The 20,973-nt window shown below is 52.1% G+C and overlaps 11 protein-coding genes across 11 annotated transcripts; 7 read left to right on the forward strand and 4 right to left on the reverse strand.

Annotated features, from left to right (window-relative positions):
* Positions 1-28: 28 nt before the first annotated feature.
* On the reverse strand, positions 29-882 carry CABS01_14842 (isochorismatase; the record flags this gene model as incomplete). The annotated part of the gene is made up of 3 exons (XM_060548180.1): positions 29-507; positions 566-748; positions 822-882. The coding sequence occupies 3 exons, from the start codon at positions 880-882 to the stop codon at positions 29-31; spliced, it is 723 nt and encodes a 240-aa protein (XP_060392944.1).
* Positions 883-2,403: 1,521 nt separating this feature from the next.
* CABS01_14843 (uncharacterized protein) lies at positions 2,404-3,846 on the reverse strand (the record flags this gene model as incomplete). Its single annotated transcript, XM_060548181.1, has 1 exon — positions 2,404-3,846. The coding sequence occupies one exon, from the start codon at positions 3,844-3,846 to the stop codon at positions 2,404-2,406; it is 1,443 nt and encodes a 480-aa protein (XP_060392945.1).
* Positions 3,847-4,091: 245 nt separating this feature from the next.
* CABS01_14844 (uncharacterized protein) lies at positions 4,092-4,340 on the reverse strand (the record flags this gene model as incomplete). The annotated part of the gene is made up of 1 exon (XM_060548182.1): positions 4,092-4,340. The coding sequence occupies one exon, from the start codon at positions 4,338-4,340 to the stop codon at positions 4,092-4,094; it is 249 nt and encodes an 82-aa protein (XP_060392946.1).
* An 874-nt stretch (positions 4,341-5,214) lies between these two features.
* CABS01_14845 (uncharacterized protein) lies at positions 5,215-5,716 on the forward strand (the record flags this gene model as incomplete). The annotated part of the gene is made up of 2 exons (XM_060548183.1): positions 5,215-5,358; positions 5,426-5,716. 2 exons carry the CDS (start codon positions 5,215-5,217, stop codon positions 5,714-5,716), a joined length of 435 nt encoding a protein of 144 aa, XP_060392947.1.
* An 880-nt stretch (positions 5,717-6,596) lies between these two features.
* Positions 6,597-7,138, forward strand: CABS01_14846 (uncharacterized protein; the record flags this gene model as incomplete). Its single annotated transcript, XM_060548184.1, has 2 exons — positions 6,597-6,905; positions 7,010-7,138. 2 exons carry the CDS (start codon positions 6,597-6,599, stop codon positions 7,136-7,138), a joined length of 438 nt encoding a protein of 145 aa, XP_060392948.1.
* A 1,216-nt stretch (positions 7,139-8,354) lies between these two features.
* Positions 8,355-9,385, forward strand: CABS01_14847 (uncharacterized protein; the record flags this gene model as incomplete). Its single annotated transcript, XM_060548185.1, has 4 exons — positions 8,355-8,432; positions 8,489-8,541; positions 8,614-9,228; positions 9,319-9,385. 4 exons carry the CDS (start codon positions 8,355-8,357, stop codon positions 9,383-9,385), a joined length of 813 nt encoding a protein of 270 aa, XP_060392949.1.
* A 1,476-nt stretch (positions 9,386-10,861) lies between these two features.
* Positions 10,862-12,181, forward strand: CABS01_14848 (uncharacterized protein; the record flags this gene model as incomplete). The annotated part of the gene is made up of 1 exon (XM_060548186.1): positions 10,862-12,181. One exon carries the CDS (start codon positions 10,862-10,864, stop codon positions 12,179-12,181), a length of 1,320 nt encoding a protein of 439 aa, XP_060392950.1.
* Positions 12,182-13,483: 1,302 nt separating this feature from the next.
* On the forward strand, positions 13,484-15,050 carry CABS01_14849 (uncharacterized protein; the record flags this gene model as incomplete). The annotated part of the gene is made up of 4 exons (XM_060548187.1): positions 13,484-13,664; positions 13,721-14,035; positions 14,066-14,160; positions 14,208-15,050. The coding sequence occupies 4 exons, from the start codon at positions 13,484-13,486 to the stop codon at positions 15,048-15,050; spliced, it is 1,434 nt and encodes a 477-aa protein (XP_060392951.1).
* Positions 15,051-15,661: 611 nt separating this feature from the next.
* Positions 15,662-16,189, reverse strand: CABS01_14850 (ricin B lectin; the record flags this gene model as incomplete). The annotated part of the gene is made up of 1 exon (XM_060548188.1): positions 15,662-16,189. The coding sequence occupies one exon, from the start codon at positions 16,187-16,189 to the stop codon at positions 15,662-15,664; it is 528 nt and encodes a 175-aa protein (XP_060392952.1).
* A 959-nt stretch (positions 16,190-17,148) lies between these two features.
* Positions 17,149-19,028, forward strand: CABS01_14851 (chaperonin GroL; the record flags this gene model as incomplete). The annotated part of the gene is made up of 3 exons (XM_060548189.1): positions 17,149-17,256; positions 17,322-17,463; positions 17,518-19,028. The coding sequence occupies 3 exons, from the start codon at positions 17,149-17,151 to the stop codon at positions 19,026-19,028; spliced, it is 1,761 nt and encodes a 586-aa protein (XP_060392953.1).
* Positions 19,029-19,995: 967 nt separating this feature from the next.
* On the forward strand, positions 19,996-20,866 carry CABS01_14852 (cofilin/tropomyosin-type actin-binding protein; the record flags this gene model as incomplete). Its single annotated transcript, XM_060548190.1, has 6 exons — positions 19,996-19,998; positions 20,064-20,074; positions 20,243-20,426; positions 20,492-20,565; positions 20,619-20,667; positions 20,726-20,866. The coding sequence occupies 6 exons, from the start codon at positions 19,996-19,998 to the stop codon at positions 20,864-20,866; spliced, it is 462 nt and encodes a 153-aa protein (XP_060392954.1).
* Positions 20,867-20,973: the final 107 nt, after the last annotated feature.

A 20,973-nucleotide genomic window follows, 5' to 3' on the forward strand; every position in this document is an offset into this window, starting at 1 on the left:
ACACCCAACTTTTTACTCCGCTTCTGTCCTACAAAGGCAGAGTCTCCTGAGCCGCAGAAACGGAACCGTTGTTGACGGCAGCGCGGTGCCCGCGGGCAATGTATCCGTAGGCGGGGTAGTAGGTGTCGAGCCAGGAGAAGAGCTCGAGGGCGCCGGGGGTGTTGCGCCAGTCGCGCATGAGGTCGAGGGAGATGGAGAAGAGGGAGACGACCTGGACGCCGGCGGCGGCCATGCGGTCGTTGGAGACGTCGCGGATGAGCTCGGTGGTGGTGCCCGAGGCCTCGACGTTGGCCCAGACGGAGTAGCCCTCGGCGCGGAGCGACAAGGCGAGGAAGGTGGTGCAGACGTCCGTGGTGATGCCGGCGAGGATGATTTGCGACTTGTTGGCGGCGCGGACGGCGTCGCGGAAGTCGGCGTTGTCCCAGGCGTCGACCTCGCCGTTGCGCTTGATCAGGGGCGCGGTGGGGTGCATGTCGAGGATCTCCTGGGGGAGGGGGCCGTTGGGACCTGTTGATTTTGTTTGTCAGAAATCTGAAAGCAATAAGAGGGGTTGAGGAACTCGTACCGGTCTCGGCGGAGGTGGTCAGCACGACGGGGAGGTCAAAGACCTTGGCCAGGGAGGAGTGAGCGAGCATCGAGTTGCGGTAGAGGGTGGGATCGAAGTCGCGGGCGAGGTTGAAGAGACCCTCCTGCATGTCGACGACGAGCAGCATCGAGTCGTTCTTGTTGAGCCTCTCCCAGGGGACGGCTTTGGCTCGTGTTAGTAGAGCTGTGCTGTATCCAAGGAGACTTGAGATGAGGCCATTGGGTGGGAAGCTTACCATCAGCATTGGCGACGGCGGAGAAGAGCGCCGAGACGGCGACAGTCATGGAGAACTTCATCGTGAGAGAGGATGTCTTGAGGTATGGACCTTTGGAGAGTTGTTCGAGTCTTTGAGATGAAGGAGACTGTTCTTGATTTGTCTGCTGGATGAGGATGGAAGAAAAAGCGATGATTAGAGGCAAGGCCCTTCTCTCTTCTTATACAGAATTCTAACGATGTACAGCGGAAGCAAAAACGCCCTCCAGTGACAGTAACATCAGTGGCCAAAAGCCCTCATTTCGGAGTAGACTCCGTTCAGCCAGCATCGTGGACGAATGCGTGGTTGTCAATGACCAAGCCAAGCACGTTATCGACAAGTGGGGTTTTCAATAGATCTGAATCCCAGAAGCATAAGGAACAATTCCGAATAGTCGACATGAAAGATGCAGGGCATCGTCAAAGCCTTGCCCGTCCCTCCTTGATAGGAAATTTCCCCATTAGGAAACATGCTGAAGTTGACGATGGGGAAAAAGCGTATGGCTTTTGGCAAGCATTCGGTAACCAAGACGTTGGACCTTAGTAAGCTCCCCTGGTTCATCCAATGCCACAGCGAACCCATCAAGTCTTTTCGGTAGTTTGCGATGTTTGTCATTGGGTGGTTCACGCTTACCGAGCGGTCCTGGGTTGCTTCGAGGTGGAACTCCGCTCGGTGCGACCCACACCCGCATATTGAGATTGCGGAGAAAGGTGAGCATTGCCGTGCTTCTCTGTAAATCCGGTCTCCATCATGGAATTGGCCTTTCTTCCGAGATCTCGTTGCTGGGGGGCCTGCAGGCAGTCGATGCGTGGGCTTGACTAAGCTCGACAAATTCGATGTGACCGAGAAGAATTTACCTTACCTACCTTACCTGACGCAGTGCAAGCAAGGTTGGCAAAGCATTGAGTAAGATAGACGAGCTGCAGAACCTCATTTTCCCAGCCCCGCCAACCCAGAGCTTCAGAATATGACGTCCTGCCTACTTGGCGATGGGAAGACGGGGCAGACGTTGGCGGCTTAGCTAAGTACCATGTCGGTATTTGATAAGGCGGTGGCTTTGCTTGGTGAGATGCGTCCCGCTCCGTTGTGGAGACCATCGGGAACCGATGCCGCCATGTCAGAGTGGAGGCGCCGATTCCTCAGCTGAGATTGCGAGTGTGTCAGCACCCATCTGTTCACGTGGGAGCCGTGTCTGGTGTAAGAAAGCATCACTGGGGTTCCTTGGCACCTCTCCGGCGAGATACTGGTTTCCTTAAGATCTTCCCAGTATCAGAATTAGCTGTACTTACCTCGGTTTGGACATACCAGGTACTTGAGTACTCGGCTGCGCGACATATTCCAGACGTCACTTAGGTGTCAAACAGGCTCAAAGGATACCTAGGGGTCGTGAACTATGGCAACAGGGAGCATTGACTGGGAGAAAGGTTTGGTGGTGTACAACTTGATTTTCGTCATCGAGAATGCCGAATCAACAGCTTGAAAAAGTGATGATGGCTCAGACAATCCACACAGAAGATAAAGAAAAAAGAAGCTGAACATCGCATTTCTCAGGTATCTGCCATATCTACACCTCGGTATGCTCGGCATCAACGCCCCTGTATTCGAAGAACTTGTTCCACTCAGAGTCCTCGATGAGCGCCTGAGCCAGTTCCTTCTCGTACATGATGGCAATCTCCGGTCCCTCATCTGACTCAGGCCTCGGATCCCGAGGCGGGTAGACAAGCACGCCTCCCTCAGAGATTCGACCCATTAAGTACCGATAAGTCGCAGGCTTCCCGAAGCCAAAGTCTGCCGAAGGAATATTGGCGTCACGGTGGTCTACCACAATGGTCGACATGGGCGGATGCGAATCGATTCTTGAGTTGAGACTCGACTTCACGCGGATCGTCGCCACCATCTTGAGCGTTTCGTCGAGACTTTCTTGCGTCACGCTGTCCGTCAGTTGTCGCACATACCGAGCTACCCGCCAGAACGGCCAGTCTGAGATGAGCTCCGATACCGTGGGTTGTTCCACGGGTGCCGTCGTAGACATGGCCACGTACATGACGTTTTGCTGAGTGCGAGCGGGCACCTTTGGGCTGTGCAGACGTCGACGCATGTCGATGGTCTCGCACCAGAAGAGCTTTGATTCTGGCGGAGTCTTGAACACCGGGGCTCTGAGACGAGTCATGTGCCGCCACATGAACGCCGAAAAGGCGTCGTAAGTCGAGATCCACGTACCGTCCTCGGGCTTTGCAAGGTCTTTCAGCTGAGCTGCTTTGCTCTTTGGTAGATGGAAGAGAAGGCAGATTCCGACTCTGTGGTTGGGGTGTCTGTCAGGCGGCGGTGGTCCATCAACCTTCTCTTCCTCTGGAGGCTCGGGCTTGAGAAAGCGGGAGACATCATTACAGGCCGGGTCCCACGAAGGGTAGGGAGTGCCATTGCTAAATGCAGAACAGTTCTCAGCCAGCTGGTGGATGAAGCCGGCCCAGGCCATGACGTCTTGGGAGTAATGATGGTGGTGCGTGCTGAAGACGAGTCCGCCGCGGACGAAGTTTGCTTTGAAGCCCGCCGTGACGGGACTATGTTCCGGAGTCGCCTCGGGCCTCTCGCCGTAAGTCATCGGTGACACGGCCCAGAGCCTGAGATCGCCGAGGGACACGGCGCTGAAGTTGGCTTTCTCGATGTCATCGAAGGACGGATACTTGTTGGCATCCTCTTGGGCGTCAAGCCATTGAACGACGAAGCGGACGGTTGAGTCCTTTCTTTTGGTGAAGGAATAGTCGCCCCAAGAATCTTTCTCGATTCTTCCGTTCAACTGGCGGACCTGAGCAAGTGTTCTCTCAAGACCTGCTTTCAGAACTTCGATCACTCTTGGTTTGGCGGCATCGTCTAGGCGGAAGAATACGGCGTAGTGGTTATATGTTTGGCATGTCAAATAATCTAGGGTAGAGACTCTGAATCTCTCCACGTCTGGGTCGTTCTCCCAACCGTGAGGATGAAGATCGTAGACTTCTTCTTTTGGCATGGTTTAGTGGTTCTGCATCGAGATGATTTGGAGGGAGTTGCAGGTCTTCGGACTCGAATATCGCAAAATGGCAAAAGACATAGAACCTAGTGGCCGGGGTCGTCTTGTGCCGCATCAGATTGGACTGCGACCGCGTCGGAAAAGACTCCTTCACCCTGGCACCTTCTCCAGGCCCCTCAAAACATTCTTCGATCTGTCCATCGCTGATTGGAGGATTCAACGAGCAGTATTCCCGATTCGGTGGGTTAAGTCGTGAACCAACGGCTCGCCAAGGACTCTGTTTTGTTGGCCGGGTGTGTAGAACCCCATCGGAGCCATAGCCAACATCTACATGCTTGCAAACCCCATTTACCATGAAATTTGTTTCGAGCATGGGTTTCTTGTCTCCATATCATGTGTTCAATCATTAGGCAGGAAGGTGGCTGCCAGTATCTGCCGATCGAAATGCACGAGGTAATTCTTGTACCAACGAGATTGTGACTGTTCGGAATCATAATACTAGGGGTATTCTGTGCCGAATCCCGATCAAACATACAATCTCAGCCCCGGAACATTTGGAAAGAGTGAGAGTCTCTTGGGTTTATTTGTACTCAATCAACATCGCGATCTTCGTGGTTGCCGTGGCTGTACCCAGGAGGGCCATAGCAACCGATAGCTGTTGAAATCCAATGTCACCTCGTCACATAACCCTAGAATAATATCAATCATAGGCGTTCGGGAAGAAACGATTTTCAGAGGTGCCACCGTATGTGAACAAAGTCAAAAGTCCAGATGTCGAGTCCGCAATGTTGAATGGCTCCTGGTAACCTAGCGACAGACGCGATTGCCTTAGCCTCATACTCACTTGAGAACTGTGATTATTCGCCTATCATGTATTCAGAATCTCTATCAAAATCGAGGGTAAATCTATATACATCTACCTCATTGCTAAGTATGAGAGACCGGGACCACCGTCGACCGCCTCACTGCCTGATCACCTCATACTTCCTTCCATCTGCCTAGTTCCTTCTGTTTCTTGACTGCAGCACGAACAACTTTTTCCTCTTTCCGTTTCGATTCACTTGCCCTCCAGACTTAAAATTATCCACACGCAAATGAGCCTCAAAACTTCTTCACCCCCCACAACCACGCGCCCATAACCACAAAATACCTGTTTCTGCAACAGTCACCAAGTCATCAAGATAAAAGTAAGGCCTCCTTCAACCAAAAATGCTTTTATATTCAAAACGCTGATGACATTTAGCCACAATAACTCGATCGCACATCAAAAACCTTCACCACACCAAGAACTTACCACAGTATGCTCTATCTGACCATTACTTCCCAAGTGAACTCATCAAGCTGACAAAAATCCTTCAGAAAAACATCATGGCTGACCAGAACCTTCCCGAGATGTCCGCATCCGATGTCAATTTCATGTGTCATGTTTTTATGCACATGACCGAGAAGCCTGTCATTGACTGGGACAGCTTCGCTATTGCCGCTGGCTTCAAGAGCGGAGGTGTCGCTCGCGTACGTTCGCGTTCCCCTTGACAAAAATACTTACGCAGTCAACATGTGCTAATACTTTGACGTTCAGACTAGGTGGGGGCAGATAAAGCGCAAGTTCACCCCGGCAGACCAGGCCACTGCCACTCCCAAGAAGAAGACCGCGCAGGCTTCTGCCAGCACCCCGACTTCTGCCTCCAAGGTCAAGAAGCCCACTGGACGAGTTGGCTCCAAGGGCGCCAAGGGCAAGAAGATCGTCAAGGATAAGGAGGTCGAGGATGAGAAGGTCGAGGATGAGGAGGTCGAGGATGAGGAGGTCGAGGACGAGGCCGGTGATGACAAGGCTGTCATCAAGACCAAGGAAGAAGTGTTCGACATCTAAGAAGACTTCTCAATTACCAGATTGCCGAGAATGAGTGGATGTTCAGGAACGGAAATCTTTGGAGAGGTGGATTCTAGGCGTGGCCTATACGATATGTCTACGGTGCCAGGATAGTCTGGGGATAGCCCAGCCAGGACGTCGATACGATCTCGAGTTTACAGGAGCACTTTTACCCTTCTCGTCGTGACTTCTGGGAATGTTCAAGTCCATACGCCACTCAAGTAACATCTGTCCATATGTGAGATCACGCTTCATGTCTGGCCTGATACTCAGATGAGTAAGTCTGCAACACCCAAAAGCCACTGCCCATCACCATTGAGTCTGACCTGATCTCGTTAGGCCTCAATATGTCAGTAAGAAAAGTATAGGATCAGCAAAACAACCTTGAAGTCACTTGTGGTGAGGTCCTTCATTTATTTATCTTTCTCTCCATCAGAATTGTCAGTCGTCTTTGCTCTTCTTGTCTCTTCTCGCCTCCATTGTTATCTATCTTTCCACACTTTTCCAGTTTTCAGTATTGCCAGCCCCCCTCGGTAGCCTAACTTGACGGAACGTCGACTGATCTGCTCCCGCCCTGTACGGGCACAGCAGCCTCACAAGGCGGGTACTCTGAGTGAGGGCACCTTCTCGACTGATGGACCGGTGCCTATGGGGGACTCAAAACCCCTTCTACTGAGGCTGAAGCCGAAAATTTCTTTCTTCCTTCTTCCCACACTTTTCTCAGGTCACTCAGCAGACACATAGACAACTTGCAAAATCCAGCATTACTCTCCACATCGATATCTACACATCACCAGACACCATCGTAAGTTACTTTACTCTCAAATATCTCATACTTGAGAAGCCTTCACTGAAGATTTTACTGACTTGAGCTAGCATAATGCCTCCCAAGAAGTCCACTGCTACCGAGGGCGAGTCCGCCGTCCCCATCCTCACGGAAACCGAGGCCAGGTTCGTCAAGGCTGTCTTTGACAGCATGAACACGCGCCCTGACATCGACTATGAAAACGTCGCCGGTATCATGGGCTTGGCCAATGGCAAGAGTGCCAGAGACCGCCTTCGTACCATCTCCAAGAAGCATGGCTGGTCCGCCACTGATGGCTCCAGCGGTGGCAGCCCTGCTAAGAAGCCTGTCGGAGTGAAGAAGACGCCCGTTAAGAAGAAGGGCATCGCCCAGCGCAAGAAGAAGGTGAGTCGTATGATATGTTTTTTGCAATTCATTCCCCGGAATTTTCTTTTTCTTCAATCTTCATAATATTTCCTTCATTAAGTACCTATGCTGATCATTAATAGACCGCCAAGAAGAACGAGTCTTCCGGCTCTGACGCTGACGAGGACATCTCGGGCAAGCTCGAGTCTGACACCGATGGCGAAGCTGCTGCCAAGGCAGAGCTCAATAACCCGGATAGCGACTCCGACTGAATGTTTCCGCTGTGACTGAACGCTGTGTTCCAGTCAGTGCTCAGCAGAAAAGGGATACGAAGCCGGCGAACTCTCTGCATATGGTCTTAGCGTGGGGAATATCTGGATTGGGGTTGGGTGATAGCAGGATATGCTAGCTTGAGCAACTCAATTCTAACTCGTCTCATAAGCCGTATCCTTTTCGAAACCATAATTTCATCGTAAAGCCTACCTATTTGCCCTACATTTCTTGATTTCCTGAAGCTCAGCCTGGTTTTTCTGGGTCTAGAAATTGTCTTTAGGTCGAGGAATCGTCAATTAAGCAGGGCCTGGCCCGTATAGCTATGTCTTGTAATCATCCTACGATCTAGATTAGTATTCCCGTTCTTTCTGTGGCTCTCGCATTGTCTGAACAACGTCTGATCATTGTGTTGTCGTCTGGTCTTCTTTTCGTCCAGATTTTGCTCGCCATTTGTTTGAATTTCTTTGACCAACTGCCTTGTCTCTTGTCACCTTTTGAACCGCATAGTCTTGCTTCTTGTCTAGATAGGTAGCTCTCGCTATTTCGTCTGGTCTTGTTTTCGATTAGAGCATCCTCTCCATTATTGATACGACCCTTCAACCACTCGACTGATCTGCCTCATTCATGTTTTGAACCACCTGTGAGTGCCTCTTGTCTCAGGTAGATAGATCTCACCATATGGTCTAATATTCAAATGTGTATCCAAATTTCTCCCGCTAGCACAGTGAAGTTCCTTTAGTCAACTGCCTGACCAGCCACATTCTGAACTAGTTGTCCCTGCCTCTTGTCTGAGTAGCTCTCGCCTTGTCACCTGATCATTGAAATGTCGTCAAGTGTCTTGCCTTTCGTCCAGACTGTTCCCGCCTTTCGTCCAGACTGCCATGGTCTTTCGTCTCGACTACCCACTGACGGTCCGGACTGCTCCCGCCATATTGATAAGAGCCTTCAAGCACCTGCCTAACCTGTCCACATCTTGAACCACTTGTACCCGCCTCATCTCCTGGGTTCTTGCCAATCCCAGTCCATCAGAGACCAAGCTTGACTATTTGAACCAGCTTCTCACCAGAACTTCTCACCAACCCAACTCATCTTCACAACAAACCCTCAACCTTCCAGCTCTTGGACCTTGCTTTCGGAATTCATCTTCATATAAGACTACTCATACTTAACTTCCCCCAACAATACCCATCCTCAACCTCTTCCACTCCACTCAAGATGGCTTCTGTCGGAACCGATGCTGAGGGCCAGGTGACCTTCCTGGTTCACTGCATCAAGCATTCTTCCAGTGGAAAGGTAAGTGCCATATCACTTGATTACATCTAGAGACTCAAATCATCTAATAAGAACAGATCGATTTCCAGGCGGTTGCTACCGATTGCAACATCGCGTCCAAGGCCGCTGCGTAAGTCAATTTTCTTCCCACATTCCTCGTCAAGTTTTCGACAGGAACAAGCTGACCTGGCATGCCGTCCAGTGCCAAGCGTTTCGAGCGCATCCTCAAGCCTCATGGCATGAAGACTAGCGACTTGTCCAAGGCTGGCCCCATAGGCAGTGCTGCCCCTCCTGATGGCAGCAGCGCCAGCCCCAAGACCCCGGGCAAGGCTCCGCCCAAGTCTAAGGGCAAGCGCACCCCTACTGAGACTCCTACTAAGGAGACGAAGCGCGTTAAGCTGGCTAACCACCCGGCTGTCTCGTCTTACAATGACGAGGACGATGCTGAGGATCTGCCTCAGTTCAAGGTCAAGGACGACCCCGAGGCCTCTGGCACTGACTCAACCAACGGTTCGTACACCGACGTCCCCCGAGGCCGCGATGGCGATGACGACGATGACTTGCAACTTCTCTACGTTGTGGAGAAGACGAGCGATTGCCCGATTCACGATTGCGGCGGATCTCGAAGTCCTCCTTCCGCGTCCGTTTCGAGCGATACTAATTCCGAGGGTTTCACACAGATGGTCCCAAGTTCGACGAGCATGCCGAGATTTAGCGACATGCCAGCTCGCTATCATGGCTGGGGATTCCTACCGGAAATGCCAGTCTACGCATGGCCAGATACGTGCGCGATACATGGGGAGCTAGAGGCAGCACAGTTGGCTGGGATATGTGAGTAGTTTTTAGTCAGTTCTTCCAAGACTTTTCTAACAATTTCTGAATAGGAATGGAGATTGGCTCTTTACAGGGACGATGTTGCCGTCATGGCTCACCAACATACGCCGGCAGAGATGGCTCATACATGGGAGTGGTGATGGTTAGGGTCAATTAGAGACTCAAGAAATAGAACGAGTGGCTTTCACTTCTTTCGCAATGCAATGATCATCATACAGGCTTCGTGAGACCCGAGAATGGTGCGCGCCGTTGAAGGTTCCGCAATGGCGCTGCCTGATTGGGCAAGTGGAACTGTCTAGGCAACGGTCGGCAGGGGTCATCCCACTTCTTCCGGAGCATTTGGGGCTCAATTTCAACGACACTCTTATTCCTGTGTAAGAACAGCCTCCTCAAAGCTGTCGTGCCTGCCGTTCATCACAACGATTGTTTGTCGTATCCTGTGCCAGTTGAATCGCATAGGATACAACATAAGTCTGTCATGAGGGTCCATGATGCTACCCAATTTGCTTCATCGCATGCCTTGTTTGCCGGCCCGGGTCTTCTGGCCTTCAGACGGTGCTGCTGCTGCTCCGCGCGCGGCGGGAATCTTGTGGGTAATTGATATCGAAATCTCATATGATAAGTTCAAACAATATCAGTCATTCCAATCCCGTGACTGCTGCACATTTACGCCCCGATGAATTCGCTTACCTTTGGGGCATCTGCTATCTTCCACCGATGCCAGCCAACTTCATTTCACATGGTCTGCATCTTAATTTCGAGAGCACAGAGAAACCTCGCATTGACAATTGAATCTTCTGGACGCAAGATATCTTTGGTAACGTGATAAGTCACCAAGGATACGAGCGTGTTGGCTTCCAGCATCTTCGGGTGGTCACAAAGGCAACATAAACAGGCAAGCATACATCAGGCAGGTGCACTTCCCTCTGCACCTCCCTCCTTCCTTCCCAATTTCAATCTCAGAAAACACCTCACGCACTCTCGGAGAAACTTAGGCCAACCGGAGCATCTCATGCTCACTTGCACCCGTGGACGTTCTGCCTGACCTCTCAGTCCGGAGACCCTGCAGCCAACCAGAGTGCCCCATCCACACCTCACCTTCTCATCGCACCTTCCTCTCATCTTCTTCCCACCTCACCTCCTTCCCTCACCTCACCAAGGCAAACTTTTTCGGCCAGCTCAGCCGAGAGCACACAAACAGCTGCCCCCAAAATTTTCCGGCTTTCTTCTGCGTGGGCCGTACACGCAAATTTGATTTCTTCCCCCTCCCGCAACCCAGCGAAGTTGTCTTTTTCTTCTTCCCTTCTTCATCGCGGCAACCGTCCCCTCTACCAGACGAACGATTGACGAAATCAATTTTCGTGCAATCCATCAAACGACAAGCAAAGCATCTCGCTTCCGTCGAAGAAGAAGTATTTCTTCCCTTCTACATCTCCAGCTTCTGGACCCATTGGTGAGTATTTTGTCGGCCGCGGCCTCTTTCGCCTCTTTTTTTCTCTTCCCATCTCAGGTCGACGAGTTTGAACAAATAACTGACCACTCCAGCAGACGGAGTCATCAAACTCTTCTTCCTTTATCGCGCGATTACAATTACGACATCAATCCATCGCGACGCAATGTCTGCCTCTCCGCTCTCAGCTGGTGCCGACATGGGCAACCATTGGGAGCTCTCGTCTAGCGCCTCGTCGCCCCGATCCGACACTTCGAGCAACACCAACAGCTTGTTCTCTTCGCCCGACTCGCCTACTGACACAGAGGTGTCGTTCCCGACCACTAAGAACGAAGACACAGAGAAGTCTTCCGGTCTTGCTCAGGCCCGTTTTGTCGTGACGCCAAGCTTTGCCAACTATGTCTTGGTGGGCAACACTCCATACGCCCCAAGCCAAGTGCAGGCGATGCGCGATGAACTTATCCAAGCACGCAAGAGAGGAGAATTCCCCACAACGACATCTGCCGTCGAGGATCCTCAGACCATCGTTGAGGACTACCAGCATCTCCAGCGCCTTCGCTCTGCACGGGGTGACCCTGCCATCCATCCTCCTCCCCAGCAGTACAACATCATCAAGGTCGACATTGCTCGTCGCATCAAGGCTCGTGACGAAGCTCACGGAGTCCCTGCCAACTTTCAAGAGGTGGATCACCGAGTTCAAAACTGGATGAGCTCAATCAACAAGGAAGCGCGCATGTTGGAGATTACACAGGCGGCACTTCAGCGCAAGGGCATCAACAACCCCACCCAAGACGACTTGGACGCCATCGCCGAGGAGTTCATGCAGATTGCGGAGCGCACTCTTCTTGACGTCGCCAACCCTCTGCGCATGAATGCCACTCGCATGGAGGGCAACATGAGTCGTTTCGACAGCCAGCTTGATGGACTGTCATCTATCAACGATGCAGTGAACACTTCAATGAGCGCCCAAGTTGAGACACTCAACACTGTTCTTACCAACCTCAACAAGTCCATGAACACTTCCATGATCTCGCAACTCGCAACTCTCAACACCATGCTCAACGCTCAAAGCAACAACTTCAACGGCTCTGTCGGCATGCTCAACACAGCGCTCAACACCGTCAACACCGATCTGCATCAGATCACCTCCACTCTTCCCGCAATGATTGCCGCGGCAGTCCAGGCTGCGGTCAAAGAGCAACTCTCTGCTATCCCTCATCAACGTTTCCACAGCAAGCAACACCAATCCAACTATGATCTGCCACCCGGATACGCTACAGCCACACGTATGCAACAGTACCAAGCAAATGATGGACAGCTCTTTGGCGGTAGTGCAGAAGTCGTCGCTTCTGCAGTCCCAATCTCGGGACAGGAATATGAGCAGTCTCTGCATATGAGCACGAAGCCCACGAAGTCCAGATTCAGAAGATTCTTGCGCGTCATCACTGGAAGAGGTCAATCGAAGAAGGAGAAGAGTTCCAATTAATGAAGCTCATGACGAGTCTTCAACGTTCAGCTGTCCGACTTTGTGGCCAGCACTCCCCCCTCTGAGACGTACACAACACATCCGATCACCAAGCTTTGGAAAGATGGAAGGCATGATGGGAGGAAATTGGTTTTGTAGATCACTGGTAGTTTGACTCGTACGTACCACGAGATTAATAATTCGTTTCACATTGAGTAACTTGTTCCTTCGTGAAATCAAGATTGTGCTGGATTTGACCTTTTGTTGCTCCGGCCGATGGGATCATACAGATGCAAAAGTCTCACCCCGAGTCGGTTCCCTCACTCAAGACAACACAAAGTATCAAGTTAGCTTCTATTTCTTGCATGCCAGAATTGCTGTCATACCTGACCAGTCTCGTAAGAAGAAGATGATGTCTGTCATCTCATGGGCATGACTAGAAACATCACAGTCGTTCTTCTTGCGCATCTTAGGGGCATATCAATACGAATGATACTCTTTACCGTATAGGAACCATTAGAAGTGACACCGCCACCTGGCAGCGCCTGAGGGCATTCCCAAATCTGTAACAACTACCTGACTACCAGGTTGCCTGGCAGGCCGTGACCGAGTCTCCCAAACGCGTCCGCTTCCCTCACCTTCGGCAACCCAAACACTCCCAACGCGTCTACAACTTCTACTCGAGGCAGACGCCCTCACACCTTACCGAACGAGCCGCCTCAAGTGGGTCGAAAACGATTTGCCCACCCACGGGCCCCAACCGCCCTCCTCTGTCAATAATATCGCGACCCTGGCCTGCTTTTCACCTTACTCTTCTTTCTTCCATTCACACCCAACCAAAAGTCGCATATCCTGACTTTGCCATCATATACCTTTCCGCGCCTCTCTTGCATTATTCACCACCAAACACTACACGCATATCTGAAGGTCACCACAGGCAAGATCATTACAAGAAGCGTGTATCGTCACCTCGTCTATACCTATCTTACGACCGAAGCCATTCCGATACGCCTACTTTGCCTACTACAATCTCAACAATCAGTCTGTTCAGATCCTAGAGGTAGGTCATTCTTCATCTCCCCTTTGGCTTGTCTGTCCTTTTCAGTGCTCCTATACCTCACCATCTCTCACGCAAAGACTGTACTCCCTTTGAGACAACCTCTTGCCTCGCTGCGTCCCCTTTTCATCTTACTAGTCACTTCTTTGTCTGCCTGAATTCATTTGTGGTTTTTTTCTTTGCCTAAGAACTGGCGTAAAATTCGCCACCGTGCAGTGTGCTTCACTGAATGCGATTCTTGCTAACGATGCTACTTTCAGTCCAAAATGGCACCCTCTAAGCAGTCAAAGGGCAAGCTTCCCGAAGTCCCAAAGATGAAGCAGGATGCCAAAATCAGGAAGAACAAATCAGCGAGGAAGAATACCTCTGTCAAGGAACACAAGAGCCCCAAGAAAGGTGTCAAGGTGGCCACTCGCCCAAAGAATCGGGCCCTGATTCAGTGGAGAAGTAAGTAACATCCTTTCCATTGAAGACTCGTTCCTAGCGACTAACTACAGACACAGAAGAAGAGCCCTTGCTCGTAACCTTACTTTGGGTGCAGTACATCTGTGCCAAAGATCATGGCAAGGTGCCCTGGGACGACATCATCCCCCAGTGCTTCGCCGGAGTCACGTCGACGGCCTTCACTCAGTTCCTAGCGCGAGAGCGAAAGAGACTACTCAGGATGGGATATTGTGTCCCCCCTCTTCCCAGCCAGGCCAAGAGTTTGGAGAAGGATGCAAATCTTCGCGGCTATATCAACGAGCCGACCCCCGAGAACGAAGACGCCATCAGAACTATCAGCTTTCACGAGCCGTTCCTCCAGCCCTGCCAGCAAGGTGACAACTAGCAGTTGATTGCCAATGCAGCAGGCGAAGAAGAATCGGATGGTGAGGCTGAGGATGCCGTTATGGAGTATCAAGAGGATGAAGGTGACCTGGGCAGAGATGAGGCCCCCGAAAAGGTGAGTTCTCATTCAAATTTTCCTGCACAATCACTGATATTCAATAGGAGGGAGAGCCCTTCGCAAACCCTTTTCGCCAGGATTCTTATCAGATCCTTCCTCAATCCGGCCATTCCCTCCACGGTAGTGAAGCTCAGCATGAGAACTCTCATCTCGACCAGCAAGGCCTAGAACTGCTGCTTCAACAAGACCAGCAATTTATCCAAGCTCAAGATGATGTCCAGATGGAGGTTCAGACCAATGCTCAGGCCGATGCCGAGGTCCAGCAGCAGCTCTTGGACCAGGCGAAATATCCGGGTCAGAATATCCAGATGGGGCAAGCCGGTCGGGACTGGCCGACCCAGGTTCATCAGCTTAACGGAGACACCGATATGCAGCGATATATGGAAGCAATCGAAGCCTGGAAGAATGATGCACCTCCAAATGAGATACGAATTCACGTCGAGGGTCTCGCTCCCATGGCGTACTACCTCCTTCAGGTGCCTGAGAGCGTAAGCCATCGCTTCCATCCGGCGTCCAGCACTGATACCATGCAGCCGATGCGGAACGAGAATGGCTATACGACATTCAGCATCCAGATTCCGGTCAACTTGGACGTCTATCTGAATGGCGTCAATAGCCAGGAAGCTGATCCTTCATTCGCACACATTGGCGAACCCGCCCCGGCGAATTTACCTCTGGGCACTTCGTCGCTCAATGAACCGGCTAGGGAGTCTTGGAACGGTGGTCTTTGGGAGGGCGCCAATGGTGACTTCCATGGTGTCTGTTATCAGCATGAGAATATCACTCGCTACGCCGAAGTCATTGACTCGAACCGCATGGGATGGGAGGAGCGAGTCGAGTTGAATGACATCAATTCGACGGCCATGGGCCCCAACATGCACCAGTAGGTCGATGGGCGGGTCATGAGCTGGAACAGTCTTTGCCAATGAGGCAACGTCTAGCACTGGACTTGATGTCAAGCAATTGAGAAGCCCGGATTGGCGTTGGAGGTACCTCATTGAAAGGAGAACAGTTTCGTTGTGTGCACAATTGATTTTGGCTCTGCTCCCCCTTTTTCTTTTGCTCACTATCTCTTCCATTGCCTATACCTTGTAGCATTTCCCATTGACCCTTTCTACCTATCCTTGAAAAATACGTATAGAGTGATAACAGCAGAAAGTGCAACATGTGGTTGTGCACTGGCGAGATCGCATTAGACACAATAGATCCGGACATTGAGATCGAGCGTTTAGACTTCAGTTGTCGTGGCTAAAGTCTCGGGGCTCTTACGATTGACTGACGACAGCCAGCAATGACACGCTTCAGATTTAAATGGCAGCATGCAATTTCACGAAGAAAGCTACAATCTTCTTGAGGAGAATGTCTTATTTGACAAACGACCAGCACAATTTACTTCTCGCGGTCTTGTGATGTATGTACAGTAGAATGAACCATTGGGTTCAATCCTGGTTTAATGAAATTTGTACACGAATTTGGTGAATGTAGAATCCCTCTCTCCTTACATGCCATCAGCAATCATGGCATTGATGATCTTTACGTGACGGTCCGCGTTTGTCTCGCTCCATTCGGTATCGTAGTTGAGCCCGTACGGCCAGAAATGCGAGCCGCCACAGCTGATCTTGGCACTGGAACCATCCCAGGAGCGAAGCAGGGGCAATGCCGTAGCCCAGTTGCCGGACGCGCATTTGGAGTCGAAGGCGGCAGTCTGGCCAACGCCGAGCGTGTGGGAGATCTCGTGGAGCGCCGTACGCTCGTTCATGTAAGATCGGTTCGATCCGAAGCGGAGGTCACCGTTGTAGTTGGCCTCTGCAGTAGGAACGCCGGGCGTGTAATAGACACGGATTGTCTTGCTTGCCTTTCCCTGCTTTGCATGTCTTGCTACGGCCAGCTTCATGGCGGCTTCGATTTTGGTGTATGCGTCGGTTTGGTCGGCCGTGGGGTTGGCGGCCTTCTCAAGGGTCCAGGTGATTGCGCCTTGAGCGGCAGAGGCGGAGGCCACGATGACGGCAAGGAGTGACAACTTCATATTTGCAGAAAGAGTGAGTGTGTATTTGTGAGATTAGAGTATAGGATGCTGGTGATGATCTTGCAATGTCTTCCGTATCTTCGTCTTCGACCGCCTCCCTTCTTATACTCCAAGAGCACCACCATCTAGGAGGTTGCGTCGGCCCCTTGCCCAAGCGAGTTGGAAATTAAGGATATATGTTGCAAGAAGATCGTGCCTATTCTAACTCGGTCTCGCGCAGCAGGTCCTCTAACTCCCTTGTAGTAGCATTCTCATCCTTGCGATAGCGCGGCCAAGAGGTTAGGGGTTGCATCACGGCGCCACGGCGTCGGCGCTCCGTTTCTTGATGTTTCAAGTACAGTGAGCAGCTGCAATAAAGTCGAGGCATGCGCACCTATGAGGAGACTAAGAAAAGAAGCTTGTTTGAAACGTTGCACCGTTAAATCTAGGTGTAACTCGCATGCGGCTAACGCATTGCTCGGATGGCAGTTCTCGTGACTTGCTTAAAGTGCCATCCAATGTTTGCTGAGCTGCTACAACGTTGGGGTTCATGCTATGTGTCCATTACTTCGTATTGCTTGGTAAGTCGGTACAGTTGCTCAGGAGAAACCCCATAGTCGATCGTCCGCCGATGTTCTCCGATGGACGAACCCATGTCAATATTCGGCAATGGTCACTAGGGGATACCATGTGCGGATGCTGAGAATGGAGACAGATGCCATTGGAAGACGGTAGAAATGCACCCACAATGGCGCTAATCCCCTTTGGTACTGGCGCTCGAGAAGGGACCTCGTTTAGCCGAACGTCCGAGATAAATTTTTGGAGCCGGTGACGGGAAGCTTCTCCAATTCTATCACTCACTGCAACTTTTTACTTCATCTCCTTGGAGCGACACGTGTGATTCAAACCCGGCGACACCTTCAATCCTTAGTTCTGTATTTCTTCTTTCTTACCTAGATACCCTCATAATAAGATTCAAGATGCAGCGCGCTCTTTCTTCCCGCGCGAGAGCTTCCGTCCTCTCTGCTGCTCCCAGCAAGTTCCGTGCCGGTGCCGGCCTGGGACAGCAGCTTCGCTTTGCCCACAAGGTTCGTCAACACGTCGCGAAGCATTGGCAATGCCATCAGCTTCAGAATGCTAACTCAGTCTACAGGAGCTGAAGTTCGGTGTTGAGGGCCGTGCTGCCCTGCTCGCTGGTGCCGATACTCTGGCCAAGGCCGTCGCGACAACACTTGGCCCCAAGGGTCGCAACGTCCTCATTGAGTCAAGCTATGGCTCCCCCAAGATCACAAAGGGTAAGGAAACATGCAATTGAGTTGGATTCCATCAAAAAACTGACTGATTCGTAGACGGTGTAACTGTCGCGAAGGCAATTACCCTTAAGGACAAGTTCGAGAACCTCGGCGCCCGCCTCATCCAGGACGTCGCCTCCAAGACCAACGAGACCGCCGGTGACGGTACCACCACCGCCACCGTCCTCGCCCGTTCCATCTTCTCCGAGACCGTCAAGAACGTCGCCGCTGGCTGCAACCCCATGGACCTGCGCCGTGGTATCCAGGCTGCTGTCGACGAGGTCGTCGCTTTCCTCCAGAAGAACAAGAGAGATATTTCCACCAGCGAGGAGGTTGCCCAGGTCGCTACCATCTCCGCCAACGGTGACCAGGAGGTCGGCAACTTGATTGCCAAGGCCATGGAGAAGGTCGGCAAGGAGGGTGTCATCACCGTCAAGGAGGGCAAGACTCTGGTCGACGAGCTCGAGGTTACCGAGGGTATGCGCTTCGACCGCGGCTTCGTCTCCCCCTACTTCATCACCGACGCCAAGTCCCAGAAGGTCGAGTTCGAGAAGCCCCTGATCCTCCTCTCCGAGAAGAAGATCTCTGCTGTCCAGGACATCATTCCCGCTCTCGAGGCCTCCACTCAGCTGAGACGTCCTCTCGTCATCATTGCCGAGGACATTGAGGGTGAGGCTCTCGCCGTCTGCATTCTCAACAAGCTCCGTGGCCAGCTCCAGGTTGCTGCCGTCAAGGCCCCCGGCTTCGGTGACAACCGCAAGTCCATCCTCGGTGACTTGGCTGTCCTCACCAACGGTACCGTCTTCAGCGAGGAGCTTGACATCAAGCTCGAGAAGGCCACCCCCGACATGCTCGGCTCCACTGGCTCCATCACCATCACCAAGGAGGATACCATCTTCCTCAACGGTGAGGGTGCCAAGGACTCCATCTCCCAGCGCTGCGAGCAGATCCGTGGTGTCATGAACGACCCCACTACCTCCGAGTACGAGAAGGAGAAGCTCCAGGAGCGTCTGGCCAAGCTCTCTGGTGGTGTCGCCGTCATCAAGGTCGGTGGCTCCTCCGAGGTTGAGGTCGGTGAGAAGAAGGACCGCTTCGTCGATGCCCTGAACGCCACCCGCGCCGCCGTTGAGGAGGGTATCCTGCCCGGTGGTGGTACCGCCCTTATCAAGGCCTCTGCCCTTGCTCTTAAGGACGTCAAGACCGCCAACTTCGACCAGCAGCTTGGTGTCACCATCGTCAAGAACGCCATCACCCGCCCTGCTCGTGCCATCGTCGAGAACGCTGGTCTTGAGGGCTCCGTCATCGTCGGCAAGCTCACCGATGAGTTCGCCAGCGAGTTCAACAAGGGTTTCGACTCCTCCAAGGGCGAGTACGTCGACATGATTGCCGCCGGTATCCTTGACCCCTTCAAGGTCGTCCGCACCGGTCTGGTTGACGCCAGCGGTGTTGCTTCCCTGCTCGGTACCACTGAGGTCGCCATCGTTGAGGCTCCCGAAGAGAAGGGACCTCCTCCTATGGGCGGCATGGGTGGTATGGGCGGAATGGGAGGCATGGGTGGTATGATGTAAAAACATGATCCATGATCAAAATGTCTTCTTGTATTAAAAAAAGTCAACTGGGCGAGGGGCATGGGCATTGGTGTTACTATTAAAAAGGATGTATAACTGCGGCCATTTGTACTAATCTCCCCTCTTTCCCCCTTTTACGCAGCAGTATCCCTGAGGGGACTTGAGAGCTCTGTATTGTACAATAGCACTAGCAAGTTATGTAAGATGAAGAAAGAAAGCAAAACGAGTTAAAGAATAACAAGACAAAGAGCAAATGCATGCATTGACTAGACTGGAGCTGTGCACGGTGTGTTGACGTCGATCGGTAGCTACTTAGTTAACAGCTCAGTGACAGCTTGAAGAATTGGGCCAGTGTTTCGGCCGCTACTTTTTAGTGGTAGAGTTCCTTGGCTTCGTGCTGACAAGTAAGGTAGGCAACCGTTAAGTGCAGCCCGGTCCACGTCACGTAAACAGGCACCCATCATGTGTTTTTTTGGTGATGACTTCTTGTGTTTTTTTTAACCAAGCAACAGGAGCTCGCCGCCCCTTGCAATGGGCTGTCCCCCCAACAAGAGATTCCAAGTTCAGGCCCTGTCTGTTGACTGCCGCCTGGGGTGGGATTCGTCAACCTCCTGTGGCTGACGCAGATAGTCACGTGCTCCAATCTCACCTGGACAACAACCCCACCATGCGGGTGTTTTTCTCGCCCGCTTCCCCTCCACTGTGACCCAACTCCTCCGTTCCTGTCCAAGATACCTCATCACCCGAAAGCAAGCTGTTGCCTCTTTTTCTGCCACCACCCTCCGTGCAGCAAATCTCCCGACCGAACCACTCGATCTCGAAGTAGGCACCCCCATTTTCCATTTTGCTTTGCACGGCAAACAGTTTTAAATCATTCAATTTCCCTCCTGTTTTCTAGTTGCTAATCTGCTCTCAGCCCACTTTCCCGCCTCTTCTCCTAGCCACACCCCCGCCATAAACCAGCATCATGGTGAGTAACTAAAAGCTTCCAAGGATCAGCCGTCTACCAAAACACCATGCTAATCTCAATCGCAGTCTCAATCCGGGTTCGTATTTCCCATTCCGAAGAGCCTCATACCTCTGCGCCGACGAACCATCTAATGGGCGACTCTACCGCTCGTTCGATGACGATCCCGGCGGAGCAGGACAAGCTGGCTCCATCTACCACCTCACCTCAGCAGGGCGGCGCATGCTAACACGATTTTCCCCACCAGAGCGCAAGTCTCTCAGGAGTGCATAACGGCCTACAACGAGCTCAAGCTCTCCAAGAAGTACAAGTACATCATCTACAAGCTCTCGGACGACAACAAGGAGATCGTCGTCGAGGAGGCCTCGGCCGATAAGGACTATGACAACTTCCGCGAGAAGCTGATCAACGCCCAGACCAAGTCCAAGAGCGTATGTTTCTCTACAATTCCGCGACGCAATGCTGCATTTCAAAGACAATTCTAACAATGCATCAGGGTGCTGTTGGCAAGGGCCCCCGCTACGCCGTCTACGACTTCGAGTACAGCCTTGCCTCTGGCGAGGGTGAGCGGTACGTTGCCCCGCATTCGCCCAACCTGGAACCTGCAGCTAACACTCCAACAGCAACAAGATCACCTTCCTCGCCTGGTCCCCCGATGATGCCGGTGTCATGGTCAGTACCAGCTACTCTTGCAAAGCTCAATTGAATTGTCGCTAACCCACTACCAAAGGCCAAGATGGTTTACGCCTCCTCCAAGGAGGCCCTGAAGCGCTCGCTCACTGGTATCGCGACCGAGCTCCAGGCCAACGATGCCGACGACATCGAGTACGACTCCATTCTCAAGACCGTCAGCAAGGGCATGGCTGGTTAAATGTCTCTTTTCCCCTCAAACACACCCATACCCTTCCTTACGCGGTGAGACGGAGCATACACTTTGGCGGCTGCAGTCTTCCGGGACGATTGACGACGATCATGGAG

The sequence above is a fragment of the Colletotrichum abscissum genome, assembly GCF_030869225.1.
Source record: "Colletotrichum abscissum strain IMI 504890 chromosome Unknown Scaffold_58.1, whole genome shotgun sequence".
Taxonomy (NCBI): Eukaryota; Fungi; Ascomycota; class Sordariomycetes; order Glomerellales; family Glomerellaceae; genus Colletotrichum; species Colletotrichum abscissum.